General features: G+C 40.6%; 1 protein-coding gene across 1 annotated transcript; it reads left to right on the top strand.

Annotated features, from left to right (window-relative positions):
* The first annotated feature begins 1816 nt into the window (after nt 1-1816).
* Nucleotides 1817-16026, top strand: TIPIN (TIMELESS interacting protein). Its single transcript, XM_079768438.1, is given in 9 exon segments — nt 1817-1943; nt 4813-4950; nt 5076-5154; nt 6856-6931; nt 8659-8781; nt 9001-9064; nt 12517-12723; nt 15132-15294; nt 15296-16026. Coding segments are annotated over 8 exon segments (864 nt in total). The 5' UTR covers nt 1817-1943; nt 4813-4820; the 3' UTR covers nt 15318-16026.
* The last annotated feature ends 115 nt before the right edge of the window (nt 16027-16141 follow it).

Genomic DNA, 16141 nt, shown 5'->3' with positions numbered 1-16141 from the left:
CTTACCAAAATATTTACAGTTTCTGAAAGGGTCAGATATTTTAAAAATTATAGGGATAATAATAGGTAACATTTATTAAGTACTATAATTTAATCATCCTTATAACCCTACAAAGTAGGTACTATTATTAATAATGAGGAAACTGAAGCATAGTCAAAAGTCATTAAGTATTAAATGATGGAACTGAGATTCAAACCCTCAGAGCTTCTGCCCTAGGCTTTCTTTTATTTTTTTTTTGGTAGGGAGTGGAGGGTGGTATTTAACTTCTTAATTTCTCAAAGTGCTTTTGTATTTACTTTATTAGACATAAAGTAGAGAATATAGATTATCTAGATAATTAGAAGAGTGCCTCTTGCCTCAGTTATTCAGACTCTTGAGACATATTTCCTGTTAAATTAATGTAAATTTAGTTAATTGCTGCATATTATCTTGCATGTATAGAAATAAAACATAAAACTAAGAAAAATGTGTCATATATACATATTTACACACATAATTTTAGATAGAGCTTACTGTTAGGTCTGATCAAATAATTAAATCAACATCCCCTCCCCTGGGACTGACCTTTATACCACTTCACAACCGACATTCCCTTTTGCTTAGAACAAATTCCTTTTGCTAAGACCACATTCCACTTGCTAAGACCTTTATCTTTCCCCTCAGGACTCGCCCAGAGAATTCTCCGCCCAGAAAAAGCCTGCCTAGAATCCTTTAAAACCTAGAATCCTTTAAAACCTAGGTGCTGGCGCCATTTGGGGGCTCAGCCTATCTGGTTTTCCAGACGACCTCATAAATTCATAATCCTTTACCCCTTTCGGCCTCGAGTTCCTCCTTGGGCGACCTTAACACTTACAATTTATTTTATCTTATTATTTCACACACTTGATTTATTCTTTTATAATTTTAATAAAATATTTCAAGCTACAGAAAAACAGAATAATATTGGAAGCACTTCTCATGTTCTTGGTTTGTCAAATCTTGATCCTCTATTTGCTGCAGGTAACTTTTTTTTTTTTGAATAGTTAATACATTTATGTGTTTAAAAAGAGTACGGAGTTAAGTCCCCATCTCACCCTGTCCCATATGCCCAGTTCCCATCCGACAGGTGTTATATATTTATTTCCCCCCAGTTTTGTGTGCCAGTGCGCATATGTATCTGGAAACAAATAGGAATATATTTGAACTCACTTAAAAAAAAAAACAAACATTAAGGGTAACAAATCTTTGACATTCTTCTTGATGTCTACACTCCTACCACTAACTCTTCACCGCCTCTTTCATCTCAGCTCATTCTTCAATAAGCGATGCATAAAACTCCATGTTCAAGATATTCTGTTAATATTCTCTTAACTATGGAGAATCGGTAGTTTCTCATCAAACGGTTTTCCTCTACCCTTTCTACTCCACCCACAATCCAGTTTTCTAAAACACAGACCTGTTTCCAAAGTCTAAAATGCCTAGAGCGTAGCAAAGGTGAAGTTTACGCAAACAGGGAGGTTTATCCTCTCCGAGGAATTCAGGAAGAAGGAAGCTGTGGGGAGGGGGGCAGTGGGACGGGCGGGACCCGGGAAGGGCGGGGGTGGGACGTGGGTGGGCGGGACCTAGGGGGGCGGGTCCTTCAGCCACGTCCGCGCCGCGCCGCGCGCAGATTTGGCGCCAAGCGCCGTCGGCTCTTTTCGCGGCGGTAGCTTAGAGTCTCGCGAGAAGCGCGGTTTGCTCGCCGCCCCACGCCGGGTGCTGAGGCCGCGTGAGGTGAGAGCGGGCTGGCGGGAGAGTGGAGTCCCTTAGGGGACCGGCGGCCGAGGGGTTTGGGCGGAAGAGTCGGGGTGCGGGGAGCCGCAAGGAGGGAGTGAGGAGGGGGATTACAAGGCTGAGGTGGACTCCAAAGCAGCAGAGGCCTGACCCGGCGCGACCTGTGGGCGAGGAGACCAGCGGGGACAAGGGTGTGCACATTTACTTTTTGTTTATGTTTGGGGGCCGCCTCTCACTAAACCTAGCCTTTAGCGGGAGGGAACGTGTATCAGAAACATCTTTACCTGGCCAGCTTCCGTCCAGGGCCTTGTAAACAAGGAAGGCATCGGTGACTGTGGAATGAATGAAGTGAGAGACGAGACGGGGGCGAGAATGGAGGGGATGGGAAATGTGTTTTCAGGGATGGTTAGCAGAGAGGGACAAACTTCCCTTGCTAAAGGGGCCTCAGTTTTGATAACTTGGAGAAAGTTGGACATTGGACACTTAAAGGGTCTGGGAACGAACTGTAGTTTGAACATTACATTTCTTGGTTACGTTCACTCCTCTGGGAGCTTGAGGACTAGAGGAAGAAGTTAAGAGAATTTCATCGATGTCTAAAAAGGAGACAGTGAAGAGACAATGCAAAAGTTATCAATAAGTGAAAGATATAAAAATACAAAATTAAATTTTAAAAGAAGTGAAAGATAGATATCTTGTTCACTACCAGTTTACTGACCAGTCCCACCCCATGCTTGGCCACTTCCTTACATCCGTCTTGCCACACTTCATATAGTTTGTGTCCTGTCATCAACCTCAGACCTCCGGGTCTGCCTCGAAGGTGTGAACCCCATTTCTTCCTAGAGGGCTTAACTAGGATGGGGCTAAATATACTTATTGCAGCTACTTCAGAGGTTATGGTCACTGACAGCCTTTCTTCCAATTTTGAAAATCTATGGTTCTTTGACTCTTACTTGTAGATACAGTGGGTCATCATCATGAGTTTATACTTACTTTGTTTTTATATATTACTAGAGGCCCAATACACGAAATTCGTGCAAGAGTAGGCCTTCCATTCCCCGGCTGCCGGCACTGACTTACCTCTGGCACCTGGGACCCGGGATTCCCTTGCAGCCCCGGCTTTGTCTGGAAGGTCCCTGTCTGGTCTAATTAGCATATTACGCTTTTATTATTATAGATGATCATGGAAATTTAGAATTGGAGAGATTAGAGATCATCTAGCTCCAGTAGTTTTACAATTTTGGGGGAAGCTTTGGAATGCTTTTCTTCATTCCCTCATTCAGCAAATATATATTGAGCATCTGCTGTGTACCAGCTTTGGAGATGCAATGGTGAAGCACAAAGAGACATATCTGGTCTTTGCCCTTTTAGAGCTACAGTCTGGTATGAAAGACAACTTTAATAAAGTAATTACACAAATAGAACTTAGTATGAAACAGGGTTAGTGCTATGAAACTTGTACCTGATACTTTGAATGCTTATTATAGGAGGATTTAGTTTAGGGAAATTGGGGCAGACTTTTCTGTGGAGGTGATATTAGAGATGTGAAAGAGATTAGGAGTCAAGGAAGGGCCTTCAAGATAGGAAATGTCCTTTGCTAAAGTCTAGAGGCCTGACCTAGCCGGTTTGGCTCAGTGGATAGAGCGTCAGCCAGTGAACTGAAGAGTCCCAGGTTCGATGCCATCAAGGGCACATGCCCAGGTTGCGGGCTTGGTCCCCAGTAGAGGGTGTGCAGGAGGCAGCCCATCAATGATTCTCTCTCATTATTGATGTTTCTATCCTTTTCTCCCTTTCCCGTCCTCTCTGAAATCAATAAATACATGTTAAAAAAAAAAAAAAAAAGTCTAGAGGCCTGAGGGATATAGCTCTTTCAAAAAAAACAGAGAAAAGAGCATGAAGAGTGGGTGTAAAGCTGGAGAAGTAGGAAGGTGCCAAACCATGCAGTGCCTGAGTTTTATCATCCTAAGAACAGAAGGAAGCCATTGAAATATTTAAGTCACGTGGTAAAGCGATCAACTTTATATTTCCATAGGTTAAACTTAGCTGTAATATGGGGAATAGATTGGAAAAGTCAAAATTGGATAGGAGGAATGGAGTAATCCAAGTAGAAATGTTATGATGTGATTGTGGAGATAGGGAGAAATGGACAGATTCAAGGGATATTTAGGAGGTAAAATGGATAGGATATGTAGGGTAGACGGAAGGAAGTGTCAAGGATGACTTGTAATTTTCTGACTTGCCTAGCTGGATAGATGTTATGCAGTGAACTGGGAAAATTAGAAATTCAGTTTTGTACATGATGAGTTATAGGTACCATTGAGAAATTTAATAGCTGTAAAATGAAAAGTAGGGATCTGGAGCTTGGATTTGATGCCTGGGATGGAGATAAAGAATTAGTGAGTTACCTGTAATGCCATGTGTATAAGTGAGTGAAGAGGGCCTAGGATGGAGTCATGGATACTTACTGACTAGGTTAGAGGAAGATGCATCTTCAAAGAAGATCTAGGAGGAGTGTCCAGAAAGGGAGAAAGTGAGGTGAGTACTATGTTTCAGAAGTCAACAGAAACACTTGTGCAGAAAAAGGAACTGATCAAAAGTTTCAGATGTTGCTGAGAGGTCGAGTAAGATAGTACAAAAAGCATTCTTTCAAGTTATCAACCTGAGGATTATTTCCCTTCAAAGGAACCTTACCTAGAAGATTAATATGTAAACAGATTTTTGTTATAAGCTGTTCTAGTTGAAGTGGCAGTTGAGGTACCTGTCCTCTGCATATTTCACACCCATTTGGATCATAGTTTGAAACCCTCTGAAAAGTCCAGATCATTTTATGATAGATGAAACTCAACAATGGAGATAAAATGATTTGTTCAAAAGTATATTATTATTCAGTGTTTAGAACTCAGTTCTTCTGATTTTTAGCTCACTTCTTTTTTCTGTAACTATTATCATTTCCACTTTTCATCATGTCTGAGTTTGAAATATGGTGTATTTTGCTGCAGGTGGATCCTAACTGTAATAGGAAGACTGCTTGGATGAATAAACATGTTACTTTTTTCCCCCCAGAGGAAAAGATGCTGGAACCACAGGAGAATGGCTTGACTGACCTACCAGATTATGAGCATGTAGAAGATGAAACTTTTCCTCCTTTCCCACCTCCAGCTTCTCCAGAGAGAGATGATGAAGGAGCTGAACCTGATGATGGTCTGTATGGAGTTCTAAAAAAAGTGTCTATGTTTAGTTATCCATCTATCAGCTTAGAAATGATACATTTTATAAGTGAGGCTTAAATTACTTAAGTAATATTAAATCTTGGTATATTTCACCAGAGTCAGGAAGAGGAGCACCTGTTCCTGTACCTCCAAGGAGAACAGTTAAAAGGAATATACCCAAGCTTGATGCTCAGAGGTATATGTACTATTACCTTAAACATTTGTACTTTTAAAAATATATATATTTTTTATTGATTTTTTACAGAGAGGAAGGGAGAGGGATAGAGAGTTAGAAACATCGATGAGAGAGAAACATCGATCAGCTGCCTCTTGCACACCTCCTACTGGGGATGTGTCCGCAACCAAGGTACATGCCCTTGACCGGAATTGAACCTGGGACCCTTCAGTCCACAGGCTCGACGCTCTATCCACTGAGCCAAGCCGGTTAGGGATTACTTTTTTTTCATATCTTTTTTTTCTCCCTTATATTACAGTCTATTGTTTGGGATGATTTGAAAATCAGATATTTATAAAGATACTAGAGGCCCGGTGCATGAAATTCGTGCACGGGGGTGTGTGTCTCTCAGCCCATCCTGCACCCTCTCAAATCTGGGATCCCCTCTAAGGTAGGATCAGGCCTAAATGGGCAGTCAGACATCCCTCTCACAATCCAGGACTGCTGGCTCCCAACTGCTCACCTGCCTGCCTTCCTGATATCCCCTAACCACTTCTGCCTGCCAGCCTGATCACTGCTAACCACTCCCCTGCCAGTCTGATTGATGCCTAACTGCTCCCCTGCCAGCCTGTTTGCCCCTAACTGCCCTCCCCTGCAGGCCTGGTCCCCTCCCCAACTGCTCTCCCCTGCAGGCCTGGTCCCTTCCAACTGCCCTCCCTTGCAGGCTTGATCGCCCCCAACTGTCCTCCCTTGTAGGCCTGGTCCCTCCCAACTGCCCTCCCCTGCTGGCCTGATCACCCACAACTGTCCTTCTTTGCAGACCTGGTCCCTCCTAACTGCCCTCCCCTGCTGGCCATCTTGTGGCGGCCATTTTGTGTGTTGGAGTGATGATCAATTTGCATATTATCCTTTTATTAGATAGGATTAGATAGGATAGAGGCCTGGTGCACAGGTGGGGGCTGACTAGTTTGCCCTGAAGAGTGTCCCAGATTAGGGTGGGGATTCCCTTGGGGCATGGGGTGGTCTGGGCGAGGGGCCTGTGGTGGTTTGCAGGCCAGCCACACCCCCCCGGCGACCCAAGCGGAGGCCCTGGTGTCTGGGATTTATTTATCTTCTATAATTGAAACTTTGTAGCCTTGAGCAGAAGCCTGGGCCCGCCAGGGCAGGTGGAAAGCTTGGCTTCCTCCATTGCCGGGGGCAGCCCAAGCCTCCTGCTCTCTTCGTGGCTGCAGCCATCTTGGTTGGGTTAATTTGCATACTCGCTCCTGATTGGCTGGTGGGTGTGGCTTGTGGGTATAGCGGAGGGATGGTCAATTAGCATTTTACTCTTTTATTAGATAGTATTAGAGGCCTGGTGCACAAAATTCGTGCACTGGGAGGCGGAGGGAGGGCCCAGGACACCTCACTCTTACTGCCCACCTGTTTGCTGCTCCTTACTGCTCGGCTTGCTACTCCTTAGCACTGCTGCAGAGGGGGGAGAGGCGCCTGGCTTCTGGCTGAGATGTGCTCCCCCTGTGGCAGTGCACTGACCACCAGGGGGCAGCTCCTGCATTGAGCATCTGCCCCCTGGTGGTCAGTGCACATCATAGCGACTGGTCGTTTTGGTCATTTTGCCGTAACAGTTGCTCAGGCTTTTATTATATATCTTTTCTTCTTATGGTCTTGGTTTGGCCTTGATAGTTCTAGAAAACTTGGAATTTAAAAACATATTTCTATTCACAGATTGATTTCAGAGAGAGGGCTTCCAGCATTAAGACATGTGTTTGATAAGACAAAATTTAAAGGTAAAGGTCATGAGGTAAGAAATGTCTGGTTTTTATTTTAGATCTTTGTTTTTTAAAATATAATTATCCCTCAGTATCTGTGAGGGATTGGTTCCAGGACCTCTGTGGATGCTGGAATCCACAGATGCTCAAGTCCCTTATATAAAATGGCATAGTATTGCATATATCGTACTTTAAATTATCTCTAGATTACTTGTAATGCCTAACAGAATGTAAATGTTAATAGTTGTTATATTACATTGTTTAGGGAATAATGACAAGAAGAAGTGTCTGTACATGTTCAATACAGATGCAGCAACCATCATAGGCCTAAGTACATAGCACATGTCAGCAACAGCGTAACATTTGTTTTCCCTGAATATTTTCAATTCACAGTTGGTGGAATCCATGTATGCAGAACCCAGTCATATGTAGGGTTGACTGACTATAAAACTGGGTCTGTTATCATGTTGTTAGGAATCTTAAAATGTTTCACAGATTTAATCACTCATCATTGTATCTTGAGAAACTATGATGTGGAAAGGGAACTGTTAGAAGAATCAGAAAACATGTCTTGGTTTTGCCACCGTATGCCTTTAGTAAAATCATATATGAGTCAGCAAGCCTTACTTTGTACTTTATAATTTTGAGGAATAAAATTTACTTTGTCTACTTCAGAGAGTGGTTTTAAGCTTTATTAGAGCAAGGTCTTTACCTTACTGATCACTTAGGTGTTCCTAAGATACGGCACCATGCCTGGTTTATAATAGGTATCAGTTAAGTTTTGTTGAAAAGTGGAGACATTTAAGAACTGTCACCCTGGCCAGGTGGCTCAGGAGTTAGAGCATTGGCCCGCACACTGAAGGGTCGTGGGTTCAATTCTTGGACAAGAGCACATACCTGGGTTGCAGGTTCAATCCCCCGGCCCCACGAGGCAACCGATCGATGTTTCTCTCCCCCTCTCTCCCTCCCTTCTATTATCTCTAAAAATAAATGGAAAAAATATCCTCAGTGAGGATAACAACAACAAAAGGCTTTGTATTTCATTTAATTTAAAAAATTTTAATGTTAAATTGAAATTTCAAACATTGGTATTCTGGTCTGAGAATGTTTAAACTGTTCTTGCTGGTCTTTAGTACTTTGCTCTTGAGATTTCTGAATGTATTTTCACAATGCTAAATTCTCAATGCTTTCTTCTCTATATATGATTTAGGGGACCAACCACTTTGTTTAGTTATTCCTAAAAGAAATCTTGATATATTTTATTAAAGCTTATTTTTAGGGTTACTTTACTGTCCTGCAAAACCACATGTGATTATCTTTTAACTTATATTAAACTTTTAAAAAAATATTTTTATTGATTTCAGAGAGGAAGGAAGAGGGAGAGATAGAAACATCCATGATGAGAGAGAATCATTAATTGGCTGCCTCCTGCAAGTCCCCCACCGGGGGATCAAGCCCACAACCCGGCATATGCCCTTGACTGGAATCGAACCTGGGACCTTTCAGTTTGCAGGCAGACGCTCTATCCACTGAGCCAGACCAGCGAGGGCCTCTGATTAAAAAAAAATTGTATCCAGTGCTCTTTTAGACTGCAATCCTCTAAGCCCTTAATAAATATTTTTCTTTTTAGAGTTTCTTCACCTTATAAATGTAAAATGACACCAGTGACTTTGGCATTACTATTCAATTCTAAAATCTGCTGACAAGGTCAGTTCTGAGAATGAGTTTTCTATTTAGCATTTTTATTTTTATGTGCCAGGCTGAAGACTTGAAGACGCTAATCAGACACATGGAGCACTGGGCACATAGGCTATTCCCTAAACTGCAGTTTGAGGATTTTATTGACAGAGTTGAATACCTGGGAAATAAAAAGGAAGTTCAGGTATGTGTTGAGATTATTATGAGTTTCATTCACAGTGTTGAATAGTACGAGGTAAGATTTAGTTAAGGCTGAGTAGCTGTTTAGGTCTTAATTTTTAAATCTGTCTTGGTAGAGAGAAGGAAAATTAGTTATTTAAAGAACATCTTTTTTGAATCTCAGAATGGAAAAATGACCATTTTCCTCCAAATGTTATTAATAAAAATGTCTCTTTATTTTCAGACCTGCTTGAAACGAATTCGACTTGATCTCCCTATTTTACATGAAGATTTTATTAGTAATAATGGTAAGAATATAGGCTTGTCTACTTTATAACAATTTTTCTTTTAGAAATGGATTTTGTTGGGTAGACAGTATTACAGGACTGGGTTCTTAGTCTATGTTGAGTATATAATTAAAGTACAGTAAATACTAATGAGTTTAAATGCTTGTATATTTATGTTGTGTATATTTATTTCTTTAAAGGAATGGCTGCAATGCTATTAAGAGATGTAAAAATGTATTTAGCCATAGACCATGAGCTTTTTAAGAAATCTGATGGTGACCCACTGATCCTTTGTAGTGATTATTAGTAAAAATATATGACAAAATACATGTACACCATTAAAAAAGTGGCTCTTGGAAATTAGGCAGAATAATTTGATGATGAAATAGTTTATATTTCACTTAAGAGTTCAGATCCTGGCCTAGTCGGTGTGGTTCAGTGGTTGAGCGTTGACCTATGAGCCAGGAGGTCATAGTTTTTTTTTGTTTTTTTTTTTTAATATATTTTTATTGATTTTTTTACAGAGAGGAAGGGAGAGGGATAGAAAGCTAGAAACATCGATGAGAGAGAAACATCGACCAGCTGCCTCCTGCACGCCCCCTACCGGGGATGTGCCCGCAACCAATGTACATGCCCTTGACCAGAATCGAACCTGGGACCTTTCAGTCCGCAGACCGATGCTCTATCCACAGAGCCAAACCGGTTTCGGCAGGAGGTCATAGTTTGATTCCTAGTCAGGAAACATGCCCAGGTTGCAGCTCGATCCCCAGTAGGGGGTGTGCAAGAGGCAGCAGATCAATGATTCTCTCTCATCATTGATGTTTCTGTCCCTCTCTCCCTCTCCTTTCCTCTCTCTGAAATCAATAAAAACATATAAAAAGGGTACAGATCCTGGGTATAGGAGTTGAGTAAGACCTATGTGACTGTTCCTGGTATTGATTGCATTTGTTGGCTGTACAGTGCAACCATAGGCAGTCACACACATCAAAACATGGTTCCTGCCGACAGGGTCTGTATAGTTATCAGATTTTCTGTGCGATGGCTCCATACATGTCTGTTTGCTTTTTAAACTTTTAATATCTGTGGTGGAAAATATAGGCTCCATATAGAATTCCCCAAAGTTATTTATAAATTACTTTTAAAAGTGAAAGATTGTGATTTAGCCGAAACCGGTTTGGCTCAGTGGATAGAGCGTCGGCCTGCGGACTGAAAGGTCCCAGGTTCGATTCCGGTCAAGGGCATGTACCTTGGTTGCGGGCACATCCCCAGTAGGGGTTGTGCAAGAGGCAGCTGATCGATGTTTCTCTCTCATCGATGTTTCTAACTCTCTATCCCTCTCTCTTCCTCTCTGTGAAAAATCAATAAAATATATTTAAAAAAAAAAAGAGAAATCAGCTGACAATCGTATGGGTACTCCCTTGTAGGTAACTAGCTGTTTTTCTCTTGCTGCTTTTAATATTCTCTCTTTGTCTTTTGCTCTTGGCATTTTAATTATGATGTGTGTGGTGTGGGCCTCTTTGGATTCCTTTTGTTTGGGGTTCTCTGCACTTCCTGGACTTGTAAATCTATTTCTTTCACCAGGTGGGGGAAGTTTTCTGTCATGATTTCTTCAAATAGATTTTCAATATCTTGCTCTCTCTCTTCTTCTGGGACCCCCATAATTTGGATGTTGGTACGCTTGAAGTTGTCCCAGAGGCTCCTTCCACTGTCTTCATATTTTTGGATTCTTTTTTCTTTTTCTTTTCTGGTTGGGTTTTTTTTGCTTCGTCGTATTTCAAATCTTTGACTTGATTCTTGCGATCCTCTAGTCTGCTGTTGGATCTCTGTATATTATTCTTTATTTCAGTCAGTGTATGCTTAATTTCTAGTTGGTCCTTTTTCATATCCTCGAGGGCCTCACTAAATTTATCGGCCTTTTCTAGAAAATTCTTGAAAAACCTTATAACTGTGGTTTGGAACTTTATATCCAGTAGTTTGCTTTCCTCCATTTCTGTCTTTTGTTACCTGTTTCTTTGTCTCTGCATTTTGGCTGCTTTCCTGAGTTGATAGAGTGGCTTTGTGTGCTAGGTGTCCTATAGGGCCCAGTGGCTCAGCCTTCCCAGTTACCTGAGGTGGACACTCTTGATGCACCCCTTTGTGGTCTGTGTGCACAGTCTTGTTGTAGTTAAGACTTGATTGTTGTTGTTATCACTGGGAGGAATTGACCTCCAGGCCAATTGGCTGTGAGGATCATTTGTGTCTACGAAGGGAGAACTTCTGTGCTGGAGACACCCTTATGGCACAGGACTTGCTTCAGTGGGGCTTTGGTGCTCACTGTGTCTGCCCCCTGAGTGTGTCCCTTATGGATCTGAGGAGTTGTAATCTGGATGGTCCCACTGTGACCCCTGAGTACACTGGCTCTTGGATCTCCAAGTAGGTGCAAATTTAGCCTCTGCCTGAGGCCACCCAGCAGGAGCTACGGAGAGATCTGCAGATTCCTCTTCTTTGTTGGGGTTTGGAGGTGCCCAGATGAGGCCCAGCTGTGAAGCAATGCAAGCTGCTATGGGGCCTTGGGCTTTCTTTTGGAAGTTCTGGGGCTCTCTGACCCAGCTGCAGTTTGTTATGTAATTTTAGATTGCAAAGGGCCAGGCCATTCATATGCAAAAGCCTCTGTGCACAGCTGGGGTCTGGTTGTAAATTGGGTGGGGTGGGGTCTCAGGGAATCAACAGGGCGGAGCAAACAGCAATGGCTGACCTTTAGCCCTGCCCTAAAATGCCCCCGGGTCTCAGTGTCCTGCTGTAATCGCTGCAAGCAACTCTGAGATAAAGCCGCCCTCATGTTCCGGCCCGATGCCAGACAGTCCAGTTTCCCCCTGTATGAGTCTGGGTCCCCAGAGTCTCGCCCGGAACTGGAGTTCAGAGCAGTTGGGAGCTTGTGTCTCCCTCCGGATTGAAAAAGACAACTGCATACTCAGTTGCCAGCCCTTTCCGCACCCGCCTCCGTACCTGCGCACTTTAGTCCCGCACCTCCTCTGAGTGTCAGTGTGCTTTTCTCTTCCTTTCTAGTTGTAGAATTTCCACTCAGTCAGCCTTCCTGTGGTTCTGGGTGATGTCTGTTTTGTCTTGCTGCCTCGCACAACCACTTCAAAACTACAACTAAAAGACAAAACGGAGTTGTAGTTTTGAAGTGGTTGTGCGAGGCAGCAAGTTCAGGTGTTTACCTATGCCACCATCTTGGTTTCTCCCCATGTATATTTTTAAATTAGTGTTTTCATTTTACTTAAAATGCCTCTTTAAAGTGACTTATAAATATCCCTTTTACTTGTTTGAATCAAACATATGTTTGTAACATTTTCATGCCTCACCAATTGTTTCCTCTGGTCTGCACCTTGTCACTTTAAACTGGTTTTAAATTAATAGCTATATAAGCTCTTTTTCTAGCTAGTTTAATACTAGAGATGTACTCACTTTTTTTTTTTTTTTTCCTACTGCAGATGAAGTAGGGGAAAATAATGACCATGATGTAACTGCTACTGAATTAGATCCATTTTTGACAAACTCATCTGAAAATGTGACGTTTGCTTCTGAATCAAGTAGAAGCTTAACTGAAGAGCAACAACAAAGAATTCAGAGAAATAAACAGCTGGCCTTGGAAAGAAGACAGGCAAAGCTACTGAGTAATAGTCAGTCCTTAGAAAATGGTAAATGTTATGCTGGTTTTTATGTGTTACCATTAATATAGCAAGGGCATGTTAGAAATTTTAACTTCTCTACTATCTTCCAAAATAAAATGCCTCTAGAAATAGAAAAATGATATAGTATATTAAGTTTATGTACAACTGAGAGAAAAAGACAGTGTGTGTTACCTGTTTGGAATATCCAAAGAATAAATGAGTCCAAGATGATTTTCTGAATAGTTGAATACTTCTTAAAAAGTTATTTTAATCATTTAAAATTGATTCTGAGTCTTTCAAAAACATTCTTCCCTGACTCCTTAAAGCATGTAACATAATTTTATCTTTAGGATCATAATTATGAACATTAATTATTATGGTACTTTTCCTAAACATATAAAATGCTTTTTGCACCCGGTGAGGATTTTAAAGCCATTTGCTATGACGTGAATAAGTGGTCCTAAAATTTAAAAAAAAATATATTTTTTTTCATTGATTTCAGAGAGGAAGGAAGAGAGAGAGATAGAAACATCAATGATGAAAGAGAATCATTGATTGGCTTCCTCCTGCACACCCCTCACTGGAAATCGAACCCGCAATCCGGGCATGTGCCCTGACCAGGAATTGAACCGTGACCTCCTGGTTCATAGTTCGATGCTCAACCACTGAGCCACACCAGCTGGGCCCTAAAATGTTTTGCTTTTTTTTTTTTGCATTGTGTCACTTGTGAGCTATCAGTTTGATTACCTGTTACATTCCCTTCTCTCTAGAAAAACGGCCATAAAATGAGCTGTTTTAATTTTTAAAAATATTTTTATTGATTTTTAGAGAGAGAGGAAGGGAGGAGAGAGAAAGAGAAACATTGATGTGAGAGCAGAACATTTGTCAGCTGTCTCCTACATGCTCCCTATGTGGGTACATGACTGACTGGGAATTGAATCAGCAACCTTTTGGTGCATGGGACGACACCCAACCAACTGAGCCACACCATCCAGGGCAAAATGTGCCATTTTTAAAACAGACTGTGGGTTTGGAAACTAGACAGCCACGTTTGTTAAAATTGTATTTAAGCCCTGGCTGGTATGTATGGCTCAGTGGTTGCATGTTTGCCTGTGCACTGAAGGGTCTTGGGTTTGATTCCAGCTCAAGGGTAAGTACCTGGTTGCAGATTCGATCCTAGGCCCCTGTTGGGGCACGTGGGAAGACAGCCAGTCGGTTTCTCGCTCTCTGTTTATTTCTCTGCCTCCCTCCCTTCCTCTCTCCCACTTTCTGTAAAAATCAATGGAAAAAATATCCTCAGGTGAGAATTAACAAAAACAAAATAAAACTGTATTTAGAAATAACTGCAGCCCTGGCCAGGTAGCTCAGTTGGTTTGAGCATCGACCCAATATGCCAAAGTTGTGGGTTTGATCCCCAATCAGGGCACATATAAGAATTAACCAATGAATGCATAAATAAGTGGAACAACAGTCATGTTTCTCAAATCAATTAATCAAATAAATAGGTAGGTAGATAAATAAAATTGCAAATTGGCTTTGAATGAAGCAGGATGGCATGTCATTCTCTATTTCCAATCCAGTTTTTCCTTTTGAAATAGGAAAGTAAGAATTATAGTAAGTAGTGAAGATTATCATGTCATAAAACAAGGTTCACCCAAGATAATAAAATTCTCAAGTGAAAAGTATTGTGACTACATTATCATGATTTTTTATAATTAAAGTGAATTTTAAGTTTTAAATTTACAAATGGATGTTTTATTTCCATGTGAAAAATTACCTGAAGATAAAACTATTGTTGATAGCAGTGTCTTCCTTGCTGTCATTATCAATAAGCATTTTAAGGCTTATTTTCTATTTATAATATATGACTTTAAAAATTTCCTATGTGGATATAAGTACCTGAAATTTTCTTTACTATATGACACTTTGACATACAGCTATTAAGAGCATTTGAACTTTTAAAACTTGTCTAGTAGTTGTGATTTTGAATGAGAACATTTGAATTTGGCAGTGATTCAAGTTTGATTGAGTTCAGTACCTTTCAAGACCTCTCACATTAAATTTTTTTTTAATTTTTTATTTATTGATTTTAGAGAAAGGAAGGGGAAGAGAAAGAAACATTGATTTGTTGTTCCAGTTACTTATGCATTCATTGATTGTTCCTTGTATGTGCAGGGATAGCAACCTTGGTAATAGAACCACAACATTGGCGTATCAGGAAGATGCTCTAACCAACTGAGCCACCCAGCCAGGGCCAAGACCTCTTGTATTTTTATACATGTATAAAAATGGCTTTATTTGGAGGTAACCATAATTAACATGAACTAAAATGGTCATAGACATCATTTCTATTGATCTAAGCTTGTGAAGAAATTTGTGTTAGGTAAAATTGGGTGAGGTGCTTAAATAATGTGTAACAATGATTTCTCTTTCAGACTTGTTAATAAACACATCCAGGACACAGACAGTTGAAGATGTTAATACGGGTGAGGATCAAAACAAGGAGAAGTCAGATGAACTTAATGAAGACATTCTAGATAATCCACATAATGATGCTGTTGCCAATACTGTAAATGAAGAGGAATTAAAAATAGAGAAAACAACTGGACCAATCCTTTTAAATGTATAGCATTAATTTTATGCTTCATTCCGAAAAGTTACTGAAGTTGAATAGGTCTCAACTAAGAGGAAATTAATTTGGTATCCTCAAAGTTTGAGATTACTGTATATTTTGTCTACTTTGAGTGAAATCCTTATGTAGTAAAACCTTTACAGATTCCTGTTTAAAATCTGGTATTATTTATAATTATACTTGCTTCTTATTAACTTTAGTTAAGTCTATTTATTTTCTTTAGTGTTGTACAGTAGGTCCTCGGGTTATGTCAGAGATCCGTTCTTACAGCGTGACGTAATGCGATTTTCGTCGTAAGTTGGAACCCACCTACATTACTCACATGGAGCACATACATAGCAGTAATGAAGTGAAACAGTAAAAGAAATTTTAAAAAAGATAACAATTCCTGACCTTTACTTGTGGTAAATAAATAATAAAAAATATAAAGCACATACGTACGTATGTCGAAATGGTGGAACTTTTTTTTTTTATAAATAAATGGGAGATGGCGACGTAAACGACATACGTCGAATCCGACATAACCTGAGGACTGCCTGTATATAGATATGACTTCATAACAATGATTGGTAGTTAATAAGCACCTTCTGCTGCTAGGGTGCCATTCTATGCCTTGTTTTCACTAAATTAGGTGGAGTTTTAAGATGTAAATATATATGAATATTAATGTCCATTTAAATAAAAGAAATAATCTTATCAACTTAGATGCTTTATAAAAGTTTCTTTTTTTAAAAAAATCTTTTTGTTGAGAGTATTACAGATATCCCTCTTTTCCCCCATTGCCTACCTCCACCGTGCCCAGGCCTTTACCAC

Source organism: Cnephaeus nilssonii (assembly GCF_951640355.1).
Source record: "Cnephaeus nilssonii genome assembly, chromosome: 4".
Lineage (NCBI taxonomy): Eukaryota > Metazoa > Chordata > Mammalia > Chiroptera > Vespertilionidae > Cnephaeus > Cnephaeus nilssonii.
This window is presented reverse-complemented; position numbering and strand designations above follow the sequence as displayed.